This window comes from Cyclopterus lumpus, chromosome 6, assembly GCF_009769545.1.
Source record: "Cyclopterus lumpus isolate fCycLum1 chromosome 6, fCycLum1.pri, whole genome shotgun sequence".
Lineage (NCBI taxonomy): Eukaryota > Metazoa > Chordata > Actinopteri > Perciformes > Cyclopteridae > Cyclopterus > Cyclopterus lumpus.
The window spans coordinates 23,130,810-23,152,226 of record NC_046971.1 but is presented as its reverse complement, the minus strand read 5'-3'; the positions used below and the strand labels follow the sequence as shown (position 1 = coordinate 23,152,226).

At 45.8% G+C, this 21,417-nt stretch overlaps 1 protein-coding gene across 1 annotated transcript; it reads right to left on the bottom strand.

Moving 5' to 3' along the window:
* Positions 1-4,202: 4,202 nt before the first annotated feature.
* Positions 4,203-20,294, bottom strand: mbtps1 (membrane-bound transcription factor peptidase, site 1). The gene is given in 24 exon segments (XM_034535347.1): positions 4,203-5,270; positions 5,636-5,766; positions 5,945-6,071; positions 6,185-6,242; positions 6,244-6,317; positions 6,410-6,550; positions 6,680-6,757; positions 6,847-6,971; positions 7,207-7,363; positions 7,454-7,569; positions 7,689-7,861; positions 8,278-8,466; positions 8,732-8,876; positions 9,552-9,713; positions 10,308-10,459; positions 11,074-11,176; positions 11,522-11,589; positions 12,174-12,290; positions 12,845-12,954; positions 13,031-13,141; positions 13,278-13,475; positions 15,363-15,626; positions 16,229-16,801; positions 20,142-20,294. Coding segments are annotated over 23 exon segments (3,255 nt in total). The 5' UTR covers positions 16,458-16,801; positions 20,142-20,294; the 3' UTR covers positions 4,203-5,043.
* Between the last annotated feature and the right edge of the window lie 1,123 nt (positions 20,295-21,417).

Genomic DNA, 21,417 nt, shown 5'->3' with positions numbered 1-21,417 from the left:
CCAGCTAAAGGGTTTCACAAATTAGTCATGATAATAAAAAGATAATTTGTCATATTTTGGCAGCAAAATCACAATTTATTTCATTTATTTGTAAGGGACCATGTACAATATGGGTAACATAAACCTTTCTATTTGATTTATTGTACCACAGTTAGCTTTAAGCTTTCATCTCTTTCAGGTCACACTTACAAGATAACAGCACTAAACAAACAGACACACACACACACACACACACACACCAAGTAAGCAAACCGGAAAACACGGTAGTCAAGCCTGGTTTTGCTTAACTAAACACATTTCTCATCACTGGTATTTTGCACAAAAAAAACTCAAACTATTGAGTGAGTGTGCGTTAGGCAGTCAACATGTGAAGAGGAAGAACAATGTTGGGAGTGGGAACCGTTTGGATAAAACAATCTTGGCACAAGGGGACGTCGATGGGCCGATCTATCACATGCAGTGAAGTCAGTGAAGGTTGGGTGGAAGTGGTCATTTGGGAGATGGACATGGTTCTTTTCACACAAACATAAAAGATCAGATCAACCCATTAATGCATTTTCATGTGGGTGAAAGCAATATGCTTGCACGGCCTGGAAGAGTAAGCATGAAGCAGTCACAATAACGTCAACAGTCCAGAAGTGTCCCGTACTGCAGTAACAGGGGGAACATAAACTTGTAAATGTCCTGCGCGGAATTGATTGAGAAAAAAAAGGTACAAAAGGCAAAAGAAAACATATTTTGAAGTCACCCCAAAAAAATAATAATAATCACCAACATCCCTTTACTTCATTCGTGAGATCTTGAGGAACTCGGGTTCCATTTCGTAAATGTAAATGGCAAAATATGCGACGTTGTAACTACGGGTCCTTTAACTGCTCAGGTTGTCGCAGGCCCTTCCGTGAGTCCCAATGGATCCGGGGAGGCCTCTTCTTCTTCTTTTTTTTTGAGGACCACAGCAGAGTCTGCTTTCCCTGTTTCCTGCTCAGCGAGCTGGTAGAACACATGACGAAGGAGGAACTGATGAATGAAGGCGGGGGGGGGGGTTTGAGGGGTTCAGCTCAGAGCCGCCGCGGTTGTCTCTTTCAACTGGCTGTGCAGGACGCGAGCAGGCGACCTGATCGGCCTGACAGGAAGTCCTGGCATCTGGGAACCGTGGAGGGAAAGAGGGCATGTGACCTCCACTCACCACCAGCTTTCCCAAATCTCGTTAGCACAGCTAGCTGGCTCCGGGGTCATTCCCCACTTTCCCAAGGCTCCGGGGGAGATTAGCACTCCGGTGGGGCCATCATCCAAGAGGACGGGTGACAGATTCACAGGCTGATCTGGCCTATTAGGCCCGGATAAGGAGCCAAAGCTCAGACCCCCGAGCACACCGACGCACATCACCTCTGATGAAATCAACCTGCATCACTGAATTTGGCCCACAACCAACACTAAAACCACGAGTGAGATGGAATTAGTCTATTCAGTCCGTAATTACATCATTATTCCTCCACACAAAGACGCAAAGACATTTCACTAACCTGCGGAATGGGAAAAGGAATTAATGCAAGAGCGACCTCCCCCCTTTCAGTTTGTGGCGACACGTGGCCGAATGCTTCGGCGGGTTCCATCGAATTGCAAGAGATCGGAAGGAAAACTGGAGGCATGTTGCCCGTTGTTATTGCTGACAACTTTAACCGGACCAGAAAAAGGTCGAGGCGTGAACTGCGAGGTCTTCCTGAAAAATATTGAAATCGTTCAGGGTGTCCTGGCTGGCTGAAATGCATTTCCTAAACTGTAATGCATGTCCGCATTTCAATTAGGCCCAGTAAAATACTGCATAACATTACCCTCGCCGGTCAACTGTGGAATAAATGGAGAATTTAAAAATAATCCTATCTTACAAACAGGTTTTGTCTCGTTGTGAAGTAACTACTGAGATCACCGGTGTTCTACTTGTGTGGTGGCGGTTGTGTTCACGCTCACAGGCATGGACTTAACTCTCTGGGATCGTTGGAATAAACACGTGTGATTGTGTTCCCGAAAGGGCAAGACGAGAGGGATGCAGGGCACGGAGCGCCTTTCTCAACGAAACTAAACAAATAAAACTGGAGCAAGACAAACTTTGACTTCCTTGACTTGCAAAAATTAACTTAAAAATGTACACACTTTCACATGTGTAATTCTTGGTACAATTAAAACAAAAAAATGGTCTCTCGTCGTCGACCACCGACATGTTTTTCTCTCGAAATAAGGTACAAGGGGACCCTGGAAGGGGCGGGACTTGGCCCCTCTATTCTCTTCATCCATTAGTCGCTGCCCAATGCAGCACAGATTTATGATACTATAAGGTGAATGTAGTCCGTTATGCACTCACATGCCCGGCCAGTAAAGGCCCAGGATTCGGTGGAGGACTCGACCCATTGCATCATGGTAAAATCTTGCCCTCTGTAGGCTTGAGATAACAGCTGACGGCAACAGCTCCTCTCAACAGAGATGAATGGATGAATACTTTTGATGTCAAAATTCTGCATCAACTGTTTATACATTTTTCACCCCATCTGTACATTATTGCTTCAAACACCGCCCCTATTAAGCCACGAAAAATACTCATTTGTATTACAATTTAAGGAACTCATATTTTGAACATGACAGACCATGGAATAGTACTTGAATTAAAGATATTGTTTTTGTTTTGTTTTATCAAAAATAAAAGTGTTTTCTCATTCCAGCAAACAGCCCACGTGACACATCAATACAGTAGCTGCATAGGATGGGTCATTGGAATGATAAACAACATGATAAGTATGTATAGTTTACTTTTGTGTAGTTTATATCATACGGAAAAGAAAAAAAAACAGACACCACGACCATTAAAAATATAAATATAAAGTTTCCAGCTTCGTACAGGACAGCTAGTGTGTTCAGGTGTGCTCTTCTCAGCTTAATGTCCTCATCTCCAGCCAGTCTGTGGCTCCTCCCCCTGCAGCGTCTTCGCTGTTTTCTCTGAGAACCAACGAAGAAGACAAAGGATTTCCTTAAATGGGGTGTATGTCAGCTACAGGTGTTGTGAAGTTCTGGACCATCAGAGAAAATTATATTCTTAGGTAATTGTACAAATATATATATAACATATACACAGCTATGGATACATATATACATCCACATATACAGTATATATATACACACACACATACACATATATACACACATATATACATACATTTATACACATACTCATGGTCCTGACTGTATAAATATATATTATACACATACAGTATATACAGTCAGGGCCATGAGGATTTGGACTGTGAATGGTTTGATTACCCGGGCTGAGAGATAACAGTACTGGACGGTCCTCTTTTCAGATGAATGGTACATTTTGCATTTCATTTGGAAATCAAGCTCCCAGAGTCTGGAGGGAGAGGTGAGAGGCACACAATCAAAGTAGCTTTGAGGTGAAGAGTGGAAGTTTCCAGTCGGTGATGATTTGGGGAGCCACGTCTTCTGCCGGTGTTGGTCAGCGGGTTTCATCACATTTTAGAGCACTTCAGGCTGATGACAAGTTTTATGGAGATGCTGATTTCTTTTCCCACACTGCCAAAAGTACTAATACCTGCTTTCGTGACCTCGGTGTCACTGTGCTTGATTGGCCGGTGAACTCGCCGGACCTGAATGCAGACGAGCTGAAGGTCGCTATCGAAGCCAACCTGAGCTTCCAGAAGTCAGCAGAGCCCGGGCGGATCGCCCTGCATGCCGTGCCGCGTTGATGCAGTACTTCATGCAAAAGGAGCCCGACCACGTATTACTGTACGCATACTGTATACAGTACATGGACATACTGTCAGCTAGGCCAACATTTGTCATAAAAATATATTTTTTTATGCTTTTTAATGTAATATTCTAATTTTCTGGAGATACTGAATATGGGGATTTCATTAGCTGTAAGCCATTATCAACATTAACACTTAAAATATATCACCCTGTGTAATGAATCTATATAATATACAAGTTTCACTTTTTTTAAATTTAATTACTAATGATATTCTAATTCATTAAGATGCACATGTATATCATTTTGATTCCAAACTCTTGTAACAGCAGCGTGTGAATAAAATCAGAACTCTCATGTCTGAGAAGTGCTATATCTTTTTGTAGAAATGAATTAAAAATCAAACAGAAACCAACAGCCACGAAAAACCAACAACACAATAACCGAGCACTTTGATTATGCTTTTTAATAATGATATATTTGAACAAGTCTGCCAATGCTACTTTGTTGACGTTGAGATCATGAAAGGAGGATATCAACAGAACACCTGGCCAGAGTTCATTCATTATAGAAAATATAAAAACAATGAAAAGACAGTGATTTTAAACAGAGATGGGCAGGGTCCTACAAAAACAGTGGCTGTTGACACAGAAGAAGACAACAACTTGGACCATCCACTGGTCCTCACGTTGGAAATGTCTGTGTGTGTGTGTGTGTGAGTGAGAGAGGTGTTTCTCTCTGTGTGTATACCAACTGCTTTATTCTTAAAGTGCACACAGTATGTTTTATGCGAGTGTGAGCATGAAATATCCTGTACTTATGTGTGTATGTTAGGGTTAGAACAAATTCAATAAATATAAAAACACAGACACATCATCATTCATTTAGAAACAGTTTGGTCAAAGTAAAGAGCAAGCAATGTGAAACAGGTCTGTCTCAAACAAGCATTTTTTAGGGCCGGGTGTATCCTGTGTGTTTTACGTCATCACGGTCTAATACGGTTCATTAGTCCCCACGCGCGCGCACATATATACACACACACACACACACACACCACCCACGGACAGCCTTGAACAGACAAGAGGCACAAAACACTGTGTTCCACATCCAGGAGACGGCCGGAGTCTCTGTGTGCTCGCGTCCGGCAGCCTTTAAGAGAAGTCCGGCGTCTGCCTCCACGGGCTCATTCACTCCCGCGCAATCCTCAGCACAAGTTGTCCGTTCAACAGCGTCTCAGTTCTGGGAGGTGAGCCAGCTCCCCGGCAGCAGCACAGAGTTGCAGTCCCAGTTCAAACTCCGGGGTTTTTCCCAGTTGCTGTCGCCGCCGCCGTTGTCGTCGTCGACGTCTGCTGCTGGAGGTATGTGGGCCGCTTGATGCGCGGTTTCCTGCGCTTGGGTTTGCTCTTGGCTTTTGTGAGCTGGACCACGAAGAAAGACAGGACGACCATTGCTCCCAGGAAGGCGAACACTGGGATGGTCTGGCCCACCTCTTGGTTGTAGCGGCCGGGCATTATCCCTAAAACGGCACAAGGTCACATGGGGGCGCTTATCAGTAACCGCCTGGACCATCTTTATTCTGATGCGACGCACAGCTCCGGTTGCTCTTGCATTGAAATACCCTGATCATATTTAATCAATACATACATGCAGTTTTTAAAGAAACACGCTCAAGTTTGTCATGTAGCTTTGAGTTTTGTAATTAGACGTCTCTGCTCTATGGATTATAAGATTGTCTTTTTTATTATTTAGATTCCCACAAATGTCCTCTTTTATGTTTGATATTAATACTATTCAACCGCAAACGCAACTGTGGCGTGAGGCAAAAAGAAAAGAAAGCTCGAAAAAATCAGATTAAAGTCATAACTTTGAACCGTGCATTACCTCCCGGGATGTCCCAGGCCCCGCTCTCCCCAGGAGACAGAGGTCTGACCTGGGGGCGGTAAGCCCTCACGTTAGGGAGAGCCACCTTGTCCAGATCCACCGAGAGGAGCTTCTGGTGCTTCCACAGGTTGCTGAGAGGGGGACACAAGAAAAGAGGGGGGTCGAGGGGTCGAGGGGTGAGTATGCCGTGTACATTGGAATCCATCTGTGTGCATGCGTCGAGTTCTGTCACCAAACTGAGGCTTTACTTTTTATGATGTAGATATTTTAAAGAGAGAACGCTGCACATTAGTGTTTTATCACATGTACCTTGGCGCCGTCTCGTTGAGCGGCTGCGGCTTTGCCCAAGACAGGTGGGGGCAGGCAGGTAGTGGGCGGGGCTTAGGGTCTCCCAGGTGGGCCTCTAGAACTTTGGAGTAGCGGTAAAGGTGGTTGCCTGCAAGAATGGAAAGAATATATCTGATAATAATGTCCTCATTAAAGCAGACTGTACGAGGATATACCATATTGACATGTTTGTTATTGTCTTGAGCAATTTCCCTTCCTCACCCTCCAGTCTCTGTGGCAGTGGGCGCTCGGTGCCCGTGGGTGGTGTCACCCTGCTGTGGGGAGTGGCTGAGGCTGGGAGGGGTCATACTGTAGGAAGTGTACTGAAGGAGAGCGTCCAGCATCCAGAAGCAGTCTGAGAGATCAAGACGGAAACAGATATTACGACATCGGTTAGCCTTTGTTTCGAGTGAAAGAGTACGCAGCAGAGCGCCAAGGAGACGCTACCTTTCTGCCTGTGGCTGTCGTCTATGCAGTTAGAATCCCCGTACAGAGCGATGCGACCCCCCCCATCCGACGGGGTTTGGTATAGTCCGAGGATGGGAACTCCCTCCACTACTGCCGTCTCCTGCTTTAACACTTCCAGACCTGTGAAAAGAGCACACACACACACACACACACACACACACGTTACATCTGAACTAAAAAGACACAAGGACTGAAAAGCTGCCTACCTGAGCTCAGCTAGGTTCAAAACTTCAAGAGCGGCGCTTGTACCTTGGTCCTTTAGATTCTTGGCAATCACTATTCCGTCTTCTGGGAAACGGGCGATGCTGCAGCCCGAGGCATAGTACACTGAGAGAGAGGAGGAGGATGTGTGACTAACACAACACTAATAGGTGACATGGGAAATATTGTAATCAGAAACTGTGTGTGTGTCTTACTGTCATGATCAGCCAAGGTAAAGTCTCCTTCGTACAGCCCGTCACTGAAAGCCATCCCCCACACTGAGATCAGGTCGTTCAGAGCTGGTACGTTTGCGCCCCCTGTGTCCGGCATCCACCACTGCCTGCAGGTCACATCCAGAAAAAGCCCATCTCGACAAAAGCTCATAGTATCGGCGAAAGACAAATATGAATCTACACAAGATGTACGGATAACCGGGCCGAGACTGGGTAGTTTTAAGTCCTGTTTAACTCCTTTAATGAATGCAGACTCCCTGCAGACAGACACCGCCACACACACTTCGAGTAGATCGTAGGAGACGAATGAGAGGAAGTCAAGCTTCAAAGGCGGTTAAATACCTGGTGTTTTCGTCGTAGAACTTGACCTTCCTCATAACCGAGGTGTTGTACCAGTCGCTGAAGATGATGAGCGACAGGCCGTTGTCGATGTCTCGCTTCAGCTTGGTGATCTCTTCGGGGAAGTACTCCTCCTCGCTGTCCACCATCAGCAAAGTGCCTTCAGGGAAACCCCATTAGCATGTTATCTTTAGCTCAATCGTATAGCAGTCTGAGGGGGTAGTGCTGTTTTTAGTCTCTGTGCTCTCACCATACTGGCTGGCATCAAAGCAGGTGATGGGCGCGCCGAGCACCTCAACAAAGTATCCCATACTCCTCAGGTGCTGGTACATGTCCCTGAAGTTCGTGTGGATGTGGTCTCCATTCCTGGAAACATAACATGTTTATTTGTTTTTTTAAAAATCAACCAAATCAGAGATGGGAAAGAAAAAAAAAAAAAGGCGACACACACACACACACACACACAGTAGACACAGTACACACACCAGTCCAGTGGGTCATTCTTCATGCGGAGGTTGTCTCGGGGAAAGTAACCGGGTGGGTAGCGCAGGTTGTGGTACTGGTCCCACAGCACCCTCTTGCTGCGCGGCGGGGTGGGCACGATCTTCACCTTGATGGGCAGTTTGACCGTGGAGGTCAACTCGCCGCCCACCTCGGACTGCAAGGGGTGAAAGGTCACGAAGAGGAAATGGGTTACAACTGAGGACGAGTATTGACTCACTGAATGAAGCCGCGTCGTTGCAGGTCAAGGAATTAAAAGAGAAAAACTACAAAAACTACATCCACATATCTCCATATGTGGATGTAGTTTTTGTAGTATGATGAGTACGTTAATAATAATAATCTGTCAGCTGCTGGCTAATAGGCAGACTTCAGAGTGCACCAGTCTGAAAAGCATGCAACACATTGGAGCCACATGTTGTCATTGAGGGTGCTTCATAAACAGTAAGTAATGGATACATGGTTCAACTAGATAAACAAAAGGATCAATGTTTTTTTATCGACTCGTACTAGAGAAATTAAACATTAAAAGCGGCATAGAAGTCGAAGCCAAGTGTTGCTGCGGCGACCCACGTTGTTCTCCGCAGGAGACGCCACGGTGACCATCACGTGACCTTGAGCGATCCCTTCCCACGACGCCGCTTTCTTGGCCACGGAGATGGACACGGCCAGGTAGCCGGCCCACGGCCACAGCACGGGTGAGTAGGAGACGGCTATGTCGATGTGGTCGCCGTTGTGAGGGAGGTAGGGCTGCCAGATGGGCTGAGCAGTGGGGGGTGAGAGAGAGAGAGAGAGAGAGAGAGAGAGAGAGAGAGAGAGAGAGAGAGAGAGAGAGAGAGAGAGAGAGAGAGAGAGAGAGAGAGAGCATGTTTCAGAGGGCTGACGGGGGGCAATGATGGAAAACCAGGTGGGTCAAGGAAGGAACTGGTCCTCTACTTGTCCTCTTTCAGAACTTGAGGACTAAACAGTTGGTTTGCAGAGCAGCATTTCACACAAAAGAATTCTTCCTGTTGATTTGAGTGTTCACCTTGTCGACGATCCTGCCAGTGACGCCCATGCCGTTGAGGATGGTCACGTTGACGATGGTGGGCATCCCTCCGTAGTAGATGGGCTGAGAGCAGTAAGGCCACATGTAGGGAGACTCTGTCAGGTCGATGTAGCTGGGAGAAAGACTGGCGGGAGACAAGAGTGTGAGCTCTTACTGAAACTAACCGCCAGACGTGCAGAGACGAGAGGACAAGAGGACAGTGACTGAAACTAATTTGGCCTTTCCAGTCACATTTTTTACAATTCACCTTTTGGTGTTTTCTTAACACTATATATGAACAGGATGAAGGATTTTAGTAATTTGACGTCTGAATTTGAAGTCATCGGAGAAACAAGCTGAGCAAATGTTCGCAGCAGCTCGGCCTCCGATGCACCCTTTGCCTGCCGAACAGCATTGGAGAAGAAGACAAAAAGAAAGATTTTTAACATGGAACTGCTTAATTCAGTGTTTTTATTGGTTATAAATCATCACTTCTTTTTCTGAACAATGAACACTGAAGGAATCCTAACCGGGAGAAGTCCAGTGCAGTGGTGGTGAAGACAACAACTCCCATGATCCCCCCGCACTCCTTCACCACTGGATTTTGGTATTTTTGTAATTTAATTAAATAACATCATTTTGTGATTGATAAATACAGCTGCTGTCCTTAATGAAAGAGCCAGCTGGAAAAACGTTTCAGAGCCACACTGCAAGTGATATGTGATTGCTATGCCAACGTGTGACGGACAATATATTTACACCTAGTTGGCTCGGTGTCGCTGTTTGTACGTGTACGCAGGTTGCTCATTTCAGGATGTACCTGGCCTGAGGCTTGTAACTGTTGAGGATCTGGTAGGCTCTGATCAGGTCCAGCTTCCCGTGGCCCTGCTCGAACATGTTGACCCCCGGCAGCCTGCGGGCCGAGGCGATGAGAGCCTGCTTCATGGAGGCCGGGTTTACCAGCTCCCTGTTCAGGACGGTGCTGGAGGACAGAGGAAGGACAGGCTGGGTCAGTTTGTATCTGCGAGCGGGCTGGTGTCAGATTCCACGGCTTTTCTTTTTCTCCCCCTCAATTCAGAGAACGTGCTGGAGGAAAGAGGAGGGCAGGGCTGGTATTTGGGTGTGTGTCATTCTCCTGGGAGAAAAAGGATGAGGCGGCTCTTCTAATTGAGGGCGTTGTGATGTTCAACCCGGCAACATGAGCTCACAAAATCGGCTCAGTAACAGCTCTGTAAGAAGAGGGCTTTCACCACAACCGGGCTGAGAATAACACCTCCTTCCTCTGGGATACATTTGACTGCCTGCTCATGTTCAGGATTACAGCACAAGACATCTCGCCGGTCCTTCCAATCATTTGATCATCACAACTTACGAGTGGTGCGAAGCCTTTAGCGGTAAAGTCTTGCCATGACAATAATAACAAAATCAAATTAAACAAAAAGCAGCTGCAACTAAAATACACCTGAAAGACCCATGAGATGACACAGCAAACTAATACAATTCATAACAGCTTAAGACTCTTGCCATCAAACCCCATGTCGCTTGATGACAACCTAGTCCGCCTTACTACACTGACCTGGCCAGGAGAGTCACGGCGCCAGCAACCACAGGGGACGCCACGCTGGTGCCTGACAGGGAGCGACAGCCCTCTTTCATCCCCGACCCCCGGACGCCAGAGCCGTAGGTGACGATGTCCGGCTTCACCCTGCCGTAGCCCCCTGGCAGCTCCTGCGCAGAGATGGGAGACCCGGATCATGAGGCGGTTTAGGAGCCGCGACACAACTCTTGCAACCGCACAATGTCAACAAACAGAAGGGCAGAGACCAAGAGGAAGGGCAGAGAGGAAGTTATTAAATGACTAGAGAATAGCGTATGGGAAAGAAAAAGAAGGTCGGGAAGTAAAAGGAGAAAATGGAAAAAAGAAAAAAGAAAAAGCCAGAAATGCTTTTAAAAAGCAGGTATTTTAAATGTTTCTGATGCAGAACTGAGCGGCTGAGTGAGTGCTGTCTGCTCCCCTGGCCTCTTCATGGCTGGCTGACAGCGGTTGAGGGGGCTGAGAGTCTTAATCAGATCCCAAAGCAGACGTCTGCTTTGGGTTATGACTGATAAAAAAAAGAAGGAAAAAAAGCAGTGTGTGTGTGTGTGTGTGTGTGTGTGTGTGTGTGTGTGTGTGTGTGTGTGTGTGTGTGTGTGCGTGCGCACGTGTGTGTGTGTGAGAACGGCTGATGGGCTATGGATGAGAGATCAGGAGCCCACAATATGGTTGACTAGCATATAAAGCAGAGGGTAGATGTCTGTGTGAGACAGGGTGTGTGTGTGTGTGTGTTCCTGGAGTAACTCACCCAGGTGGTCATGCCTCTGGAGGAAAAGCGAGCGATGTTGTCCTCGAAGTCGATCCCTCCGACCCCGATCACGTCCATCTGGTCTGCTGGGTTGTTCAGGGTGCTGAAAGGGAGAAACTCAAGTTTAATTCATTTAAAGTCTTAAAAGGAAAAGTCCACGACTCCTTTTGATCACGTTAAGAATAATTCATTAAATTAATATGTAAATCTTTGCTATAATCAACACTTGCCCATTATGAGTCAATGAGCATCCGTATATATATTAATATTTTTATAATAAAAAAATGTATATCTAAAAACACAGATTCTATATGCACAAGTAATAAATTATATTTACAAGAGAGAAGGGAACTGAATTGAATGCTTTCTAAAACTTAAAGCGAACCCAGTGAGATGATTAGAGATCACAATATTTTAGGATTAAGAGTCATCATAGTGATTAGCATACCCATACAGAGGCCCATCGTTGCCAATAGCAGACACCATGATCACTCTGTTGGCAGTGAGCTCCCAAACCTGTCAATCAAACAAGAAAATCGGTTGGTGGAAAAAATTTTGTTTGTATTGTATGAGTTATATTTAATTACTATTTTTCTGGGAGTGCGATATAGTCCCATATAGAGAACACAGGACTTGGTTTCCAGAGGCAGAAGACTGACTGTGGAGATTTAAGTGTGAAGCGTGGAGGAAGCAATGTGCTGATCCTCTTTTCCCGTCTCCCAGTGTGCGAGTCACCCTTTAATTGGACAAGTGCCTTTGGGCTGTTGCTTTGGACTTGGAACGACAACAATATGATGTTTTTCTTTGTCTTTTTCATGCAGCGGCTCATTTGTTGCAAGGCACGTGTGTTCTCACCTGATTTGACCCGTTTATTTTATTTTTCAGCTCATTTACACTAAGCGAGATATGGGTGTAACTTCAGAGGGAGGAGGGTTGGTTTGGTAACTATTTCTATGCCAAGACGAACACCAAAACATCTGCCGCCAGCTCTCATCGACCTGGTCCAATATGAGGCTTGATGGCACTGAAGCAATTCTGAGTGCGTCTCTTTCTGACGATGCTACCCATCCGCTTTACGGATTAGCACTTGTCTCTTTTACCTTATCGACAAAGGGGTGGTCCATGAAGTCGGGCCCCCCGATGCTGAGATTGAGAACGTCAATCTTCTTCAGGATGGCGTAGTTGAAAGCGTCCAGGAACCACGATGTGTACGATACCTGAGAGGAGAGGAGAGACCTTGAGCTGATGCAGCATTGACTTGTGGAGAAGGCTGAAGATAGAATGACTGACATCAGTGTCTGGCTATTTGTCTTGTTGGACCAGACTGCTGAAATGTATTAGTAATGCCTGGCAATATTATTGGGCCGAAAAAAATGATATTTTTGTTTTTTTAAAGAGTAAAATGAGAAGAATGGAACCACTCTAATTTAACGAATTAAAGGAAGCTACGCCGACTAGCTACCGGTTAGCTTAGCTCAGAGTAACAACTGGCAACAGGGGGGAACAGCTAGCCTGTTTTTACCAGCACCTCTTCAGCTCAGGAGTAGAACATGTCATACAATGTTTTATTTTTCTACAGACTCGGTTCAAAACATTTTACTGAGGTTATGTTCAGGGGAGTCCCTGAAAACCCCTGTTCATTTTAAGACTCAAAACACCAACTACTATAGCAAACGTTATGCCGTGAGACTTTCCTTCATCATTCATTCCCCAATGACACTACAGTTGGACTAAAGCACAGTGGTACGTTGAGGCCGTGTCCTGAAAGTACCTGGTTGTTGGTGAACACTCTGAAGATGTGCAGCTCTGAGTCGGGGGCAAAGCCCTGACACTCCCTCATACTGGCGATCACTCCTGCTACAAAAGTACCGTGGCCCAGACCTGGAGAACAAGACATCGACCATAATCCAGCCGTCTTCTCACACACACACCCCACACAAGTGTTCTTCCTCCTTACCATCATCCAGTGTTTTTTCATTAGTCCAGTTGGTCCTCTCCTTTACATTCTTAAAATGCGGATGCTTCTCACTGAGGCCTGTATCAAACACTGCCACCTTCACACCAGAACCTGTGCACACACAAAAACAAATTAATTAGAGAGATGAAATGTTTGTTTGATCACGCAAAAGTTTTGAAGGCAGATGTTAGCCCCCCTCCGTCCCGGGCCCTCTATCTGAGAAGTCAAACAGGGTGCGTGGTCTAACCGGTGTGTCCCATCTGCCAGAGTACGTCTGCCTGCAGGATCTGGGCCACGTGGCGGGGGATAGCCCGCAGCAGGCGCCGGCTGGACTGGCGACCCGTGGCGTGCCAGAAGCCCGAGCCCAGCGACAGGCTGGTTCGTCGGAAGGGGCGGGACGACTGCCACGAGCGGGTGGCGTTGCCGGGCGCGGCGGGCTCGGGTGCTGCGGGAGACAAAACACAAGCAGCCGTGTTAAAGCACCGGGCGGATTGAACAGCAGACTGCATTCAGCTTCAGTTCACACTTTCAGGCACATCAATAATCACGTGCCCCCGTTAATGTCGTCCGCCCCCACAGACCCCCGCAGACCCCCGCAGACGACACGTTCTTCCTGTTAACCTAATCTCAAGATAATCTGAAGATAAACCTAAAAGTATCACGTTCCGATCATTCATTTTTCCTTCAAACTAAACGCGAGTCGGACCGAACGGTCTCGTTTCGAGCCATTCTTATCACAATTTAAATCCTGTGGAAGGCCTAAACAATCAAGAGGCCATTAGCACACAGCAGCAGTACCCCGCGGGCAATTTACATGCCTTCAAAGTAGGAATGAGATGTGAGGTCATCTCTCTCTCTCATCTGTCCTACTAATTAATTACCTCACTACGCAGCCGCTTCGTGGACACTGATGTACCCTAACCCAGGTCCAGGTCTTAACTAGAGCAATTTGGGCCCCCAGGAGCTGAGTAAACACAGACCCTACGGACACTTTCCGAAACTTGTTTCTTTGGGTTTTTTTTTAATCCAAAGCCTCCACAGTAGCAGCCTTTTCAGTAACGGTCTAAACAAATTCACTGCGCCGATTGCAGAGCAGGTGCTCCTCTCCGACACGCACTCATGCGTTCATACACTTCAGTTAATAACCCCACCGTTTGACTATTTATTGAGACTCGGCTCTGCAGTATTTCCATTAGCTTCTCCAAAGTGCTCCGCTTCAAGCTCCCTTTACGTAGTTCATGGCTGTAGAACGGAGGCGTTTAGTGATACCGTTTCCTAGCAACTTGAACTATGAGCATCTGGTTGTGTGCGACACTTCGCAGTCCCTGCTCCCGAGGCTGTCACCATTTACACATGAAATAGGTTAAGATAATTACATAATTACAGCTGCAAATAGCTTTTCATGTTTATGTATAATAGTACAACTTTTAGTCTTTTTAGTCAATCGGTTGGATGGAGAGCAGTTGGAATTTCAGTCGCCCCAAGATTTTCTTCGGTTGACTCACCAGTGTGCGTGTGTGACGTCACTCGGTTGAACATTCTACCCAAAACGAGCCCTAAACTTCCACCGAGATAACAGAACACCATGAAAGGCAAGAAAAAGGCTCAAGTAATGTACTGTGAACGGCTTCTCAGCGTGAATGAGCACGGAGAGGCAGGAGAGAAGTGGGGTTTCTAAGGTTCTTTTTATTTTCAGCAGTTTGTAATGAGTTGAACAATGATGTCCAGAAGACGCTGAAAATAAGACGTTTGAACTATTCCTAATTAATCAGATATTCTTGTTATCTGAGAAACTTTGCACAGAATATACCCGTCTGGTATGTTAAAAAAGAAGCTTTCAACAGAGACGTGAATCTGAAAAAGACAGACTAAAAACATCCTTGTTGTTCCGTTTCAAGTTTCCTGCGCGACACATGGCCTCCATACTGACACTGTATAAGAAGGCTGGGGGCACACTGAAGACCTTCATCCAGTGCCAGGCCAGGCCCCCCCCCGCTCCCAAATCCAGGCAAGCTCCACCACACTGACTCACCTACTCCCTCCTAGAATGAGCAAACAGACCTTCTCTGTTCTTCCACCCATCCCCCAACACCACAAACACACACACACACACCCAGACCAACACCCCCCCAAAGTTGGCCTGCATGTCGCATTAAGATATACAATCCTTCTCCACACCACAAAAACAGTAGAGACAGACAAAGAGACTAACAGCATTTTTTAAAATCTTTTCAGGGTTTCAGATTTCTCAGGGAGACAAGAAATATATATTTTTTTAAACACACACACACACACACACTTATGTCTACCACCACCACGCTGTCATACTTACAGGGGGAATACTTGAGCATGCGGAACACTTTGCGTTGCGGCGTCACCCTCTTGATGTAAGGGTGGTCCTCCAAGGTCAGCAGGCTGCCGGGCGACGCTTGGCGGATGTGGACCAGCTCAAAGTCGCTGGGGAAGTTGGAGGCCGGGTTCTCCCTGGGGACGATGTGCCATTTGAGGGAGCCGTCCGCGGCGTTCCGCAGGGCGCTGCGGATGTACAGGCTGCGGGCTTTGGCCGAGAAATACCCCGTGAACGCTATGATGTACTCTGGGGAGACGGAGGGGGCAGAGGGGAATGTTTTTATTTTTTATTTTAAAAAACAGAGAAGACGGGAGATGTGCTAATAAGCAATGCGCATTCAAGGGTGCAACATTTCATTGGGCCAAGAGTCCAATTAAAGCAGGTTCAAGCTCTTTGTGAGTCTGCATCCGTGCTGTTGACTGCTGAGAGCTTGAGCATCACACAAAGAAATACGCACAACTATTAGGAGGACGGGGGGGGGGGGGGGGGGGAGAAGAGTGTCTTCTGGAATAAATTACACTGTGCGAAATCCTAAAGTCCCTGAGACTTGATTGATTTGCTTTCCAAACAGAAAGAAAAGTCTGTTTCCTATTCCTGTGTCTGTTATAGAATAATACGGCCTAAACAGCAAGTTGAGCTAGTTCACTGTTTTGTGCCTTACTGGCCTTCTAGAACAGGGTTGCATCTTCATATTCAGCGGTAGTAAACCAGTTTTCCCACCACGGTCGAAATGTTAATGCTAGACAGTTACAAAGCGAAGAAAGATTAAATTCTTCTTCACTGCCGAAAAGTACACAACTCGACTCTGAGACTTGAAAAGATACGTTTTTTAAACAATTTCTTCTCACCATGCTCCACCACTTTTGTGGAGAACTCCAGTTTGACGGTTAAATCGGAGCAGTTGGAGCCCGACGATGAGGGGAGGGGCTCTGTGTTTGGGGCGTGGTCAGAGTTTAATTTGGCTCCTCCCATTGGCTCCATCCCCACCACAGGCAGGAAGCCCGACAGCAGCCCCAAAAGCATGGACGCCCACACCGGAAGCAGGAGCATTTTGAGTCGGAAAGTAGTGCAAACCATCAGTTCGAGCGAGCCCGTTGATCAGGCGTGCTCTGTCAGGTGAAAACTGAGCACTAAAAAACCTGTTTGGGGGGCGTGGGGGTCAGGGGTTGGGATGGAGCATTATTAGGTCCAGAGCTCCAAAACTGAGTCCATAATGGCCCGAGCGGCTAGATTAATTTCTTTCGGCGTTTTCTCTCCATGATGGTGGTCCAGGGTGGAGGTCAGTGGCGCAGCCAGAGCAGAAACACAGCCGCCATGTTGAGAACCGAAGGAGGCAACCAGAGAGACCGGTGGATTGATGAGGGGACGGTGAGAGCGGCGGTTTAGAGTTCCACTTCTACTGCAGTCCTTTCTGTTTTCATCTGGAAGGAGAAGAACCACCAAGATGGATGATTAAGAGTCAGAGCTTGTTAACATGTGAATGGAAGTAGACGAGTGTCGCTCAAACTCAACATATATTTTGCATAAAATCAACCGGCATTGAACAATTTTCAAACACGCTATTACACCCACAAACATGAAGAAATGTTTACACATTTTTTTAAAAAGTTCAAATTCCTGTCAGTGACCGAAGAACTGAGAGTTACGAAGACGTTCCTGGGGCAGGATATTTAATATTGTTGAGTGACAAACCTTTATTAGAAAAGATGTCACAGTAAACATAACATGCAACTGTATGTTGTGCTGGAAAATGTAATAAGAATTGTCTTTATTCCTTTTCATCCTCCCCGATGCTATGTTTTTTTATTTTCGGCCCCCGGGACGTCCTGAAGCTTGAGCCCTGGCCTTTACCCACTTAGTCATTACAGCCACATTACTGTTATTTTTCAATAATATCATTTTGTAAATATGTTGTTAAAGCACAAATGGTCAACCCAACAATGATATTACCAACACCAGGGTTCAGGACAACCACCGCACAGAGGCTGCGTTTTCATTTCTATCCCTTGGTGCCGGGTTCAGAGAAAGGAGTGTTTCCTCTGCTGAGCCAAAGGGAAGGAAAGTTAGCGTTAGGGTGCATCGAGAGGCAGCATGACTATTATCCTCATTTAGCCGCTCACGAAGGGCTCTGCGCTGCCCTCCGGGAACAACCTCGTCACTACACCAAGATAAAAAACTAATCTTACCTGCATGGATTTATTATACGTTTCACATTTTGATTATCATCGAACCAGCATTGTATTATCGCGTGTTGAAAGACTAAGCATCAACCAAAATGAGCAGCGGTCTCCCGAACGCCACATGAAATAATAACGATCATTGCGCTGAACAAGTTTATACTAAATAATACCGATAATCAGGATCATTTTTGGCAACTATAATCCTGAAATTAAATGTTCCTACTGTTTCATATCTACTAACCACAGACCCCGAAAAGAAAACTCAACACACTATGAGCTGCTTTAAAAACAAACTGAGAACTTTTCCAATGAGCACACACACACACACACACACACACGACTGCCTCAAGCGACCTGAAGCTATGTGTCACGCAGATGCAGACTAAGGGTACAGCCCCAGGTTACACAAGACAAGCTCCCTTCCTGTGGAGCCTGTATCTGCCTTATATCTTACACTGACAAGGCACTGAGTACACCACAGCTAGTGTGGCTGTTTTCTTCTTCTTTTTGTTTACATCTAAGCACCCACCCAGCCTCATTTTGGGGAAGATGTCATTGATCAGCATTCACAATAAAAGAACCACTCAATGACCAGCTGCTCTCTGACTGCGGAGCTTTTCTGCTGGGAGCACGTGTGCAACATGTTCCAGATCTGTGTGTGCAGATATGCATTAAGCCGTGTGTGTGTGTGTGTGTGTGTGTGTGTGTGTGTGTGTGTGTGTGCGCGTGTGTGTGTCTTTAGTCCATTCTATCCTATTGTCAGACTGTCATCACAAATCAAACACAGCCATCAAAAGGATGAAAACCAGTCAACACACCCACTAAGTAATAAATGTGTGCTCTACCTGACAGCAGGCTTACTAATTGGTACAATTGCTATGAAGAGAGCAGCAACAAAACTAAACTAAAATGGATTCACGTGGCACAGCAGTGTGTACTACAAGATCCAGATTCTGCCCAATCCCAAATGTTTACTTGTGGCGATGATATCTGAACCGGCTCTTAAAACGATGGGATCACATGTGCACCATCTCGGCCGTCTGGTACTCCTCTACGGAGTACCAGACGGCCGAGAACACCAGAGAACATTTCTACATTCTAGCAGGCATTTCAAGTATGTGATGTTCACCGAGTGAGTGACAATATTCAAAATTTGTATAAGAAGATCGAATCTTCACGGCCGACGCAGGACGGTCGACCGCTTCAGAAGGTTTTTGAGCACAAAGTTGCTTATGACATGCAGAAAGTTCCCGAGTGGAGAGGAATGAACTGGTTTGAGCTGCCTGACCAAAACAAAACAAAAAAACACTAAATGTGCCTTCTATTCTTTTAAGCACATGGTGACTATGCTTTTCCATTAGTGTACCATAACTCAAGTGCTGTAGAGGAAACACTGGAGCGTGCTTTAACTAAAGTTTACATGAATCAAAAGCGACAAAAGCCTCATCAGTACTTTCCTTGTATGTGCGTGGTTAGTCCTTCCCCCGGCTCAACCTCGAGGGCTCAGCACTAGATGAAATCTAGGGGGGGGCAGGATCCCTGCCTGTGTGAGACAACAGTACAGCTAACAACTACCGGTTTAGACCCACGGCTGTAGATATAGGTATATCGCCCCACTGGTTAGGATTAGGGCTGTAAAAGACAGGCTTGGAATACCTGTGTCAACATCACACCAAGCCACTAAAATGGCATCAACCCCCCCCCCCCTGGCAAATCAGAGGAGTGTTAGCCATCTACAGGGCTTGGATCCTACCCGTGGAACATTTTTACTTTTAGTAGAAATTGGATGTAATTGGACCAGTTTAGTGCCCCCCCCCCCCAAAAAAAATACCCCAAAGCAGGTATAAATATCAGAAAGATTGACTAACTGTCTCCAGTGTGCATCACACAAAGACTCTCTCTGTGTTCAGCACTCACAACAGCTTAACTCCCAGTGTTTCACTAATGGGATATATATATATATATATATATATATATATATATATATATATATATATATATATATATATATATATATATATATATATATATATATATATATATATATACACACACAATTGGTGAAACGGTTAACTCCCTGAGCACACAACACTGCACACATAGGTTAAAATGCCTTTAGTCTACAATAGAGGGTGCGTGGGAGATTTAGTGTCACTCGGATTCATAGGCGTCACGCACAAGTTTCGTGCCAGTAAGTAGGGTCGCTTACTCCAAATGACCCGACGTAAAGCCCCTCGAAAAACGCGTCAGCTCACGAAGTCAAAACGACGAAGCGTCGACTTTATCGGCATAAACAAAGCGAGCGTGTGGCTGGTGTGTGTGTGTGTGTGTGTGTGTGTGTGTGTGTGTGTCTTTCTGATAATGTCGACAGTGGCGTAGAATAACGTGTGTTGGCGAGCCAGTCACGAGTTGAGGTCGCGAAGAGCTCAACTTAACGTTCGCGGTCTGAAACAGACTCCGTAACGTAAACAAGAAGACGTGCTAATGTGTTTGTTCCATCACATGTATAGCGTTAGCCAGCTAGCTTAGTGGTGTTTTTTTTACAGCATCTGCTGGTGGTTTGTGTGTTGATAATACTCACCGAGCTCAACAACGTCTCACGCGGCACAGTTATCTGTGTGTGTTTGTTTCACTGTCCGTGCATGAATGCGCAGGTAGTCACTTGGTAGGTGGTGTATTGTGCACCGAACAAAAGCTAGCAGAGAAACTCACTAAACGCTTCAGCCGCAGACCACTGACGTCTGGGTTATGACGGGATGCCAGGTCCGGTCAGTTTAGTCCCCCTAAACCGAGGAGTGTCGCGAGCTCATCGACACGCTGCAGATGATAGACATCGTAAAGAGACGGATGTGTCGCGCGCCCGCTGAATGTTTTCGTAGAAACTTAAACTATAACTCACGTAACTGAATCATAAATACTTTCCCCTCGCCTTTTCAAAAGCACCGTTGTCCGTGCTGGATGAAGCTTTGCATCAAGTCTGGCAACCCACCGGGCCTTCAGCCTTCACGGTCGTGCTGCAGTTATGCCACCAGATGGCGCTGTTTGCTGTCAGGAAAACCAGAGCAGTTTAAGGGCTCTGTGTGATGTAAAATACACACCCAAGAAAATGTAATTACCTGCCATTACGATAATTTGTTTGAATGAAATTACAACCGTGCGACATAGTAGTCGGTAAATATTTAGAAATGTAAATAGCTATTCTACCGTCTCAAGTGGTGTATTTACAGTAAAATGCAATTGGACTGACAGTTTGGGTTTCGTCATCATTCAGCCTTTCTTTCATGAACTGTGATTAAACTAGGTAACGTGTATCCAACAAAAAAGACTATAAGCTCAGCTGATTGCAAGCAAAATCATGCGCTGTTATGGTGTAGGCTACACTTTTTTTCCTAAGCATTTTGAGTTTTGACTTAGTTATATACTCAAGCATATAAATGAAGTTCCAATACATTTGGTATGGTGTCAAGATTCTAAAGCCCCTTGAGGCGAGCGTGTGATTTAAAATAGACTTAACTTGAAAACATTACAGAAACGTTTTTGAGGCCATTTCATTTATTTGGGGCATATGTCCAACATTCACTTTAAAAACTTTATTGCTGTTTTGTTCTCCACCAACTCCAGAGGGGGAAAAGAAAAACACAAACTCCTCTGACCCGATGGACCAATCACAAACAAGAGTGTCAAAATCCAAACACAATCTAGCATAGTCTGGTTCGAGTGTTTTATTGGCACATAAAACTCACAGTAAAAAAAAAAAGCAGAATCAAAGTGTTATCATTCATTTTGACACAATTACAAACAAACAAAAACACAACTGTTCTCTGGTAACAGTGATGAGTTGGCAATTTCATTTCGGA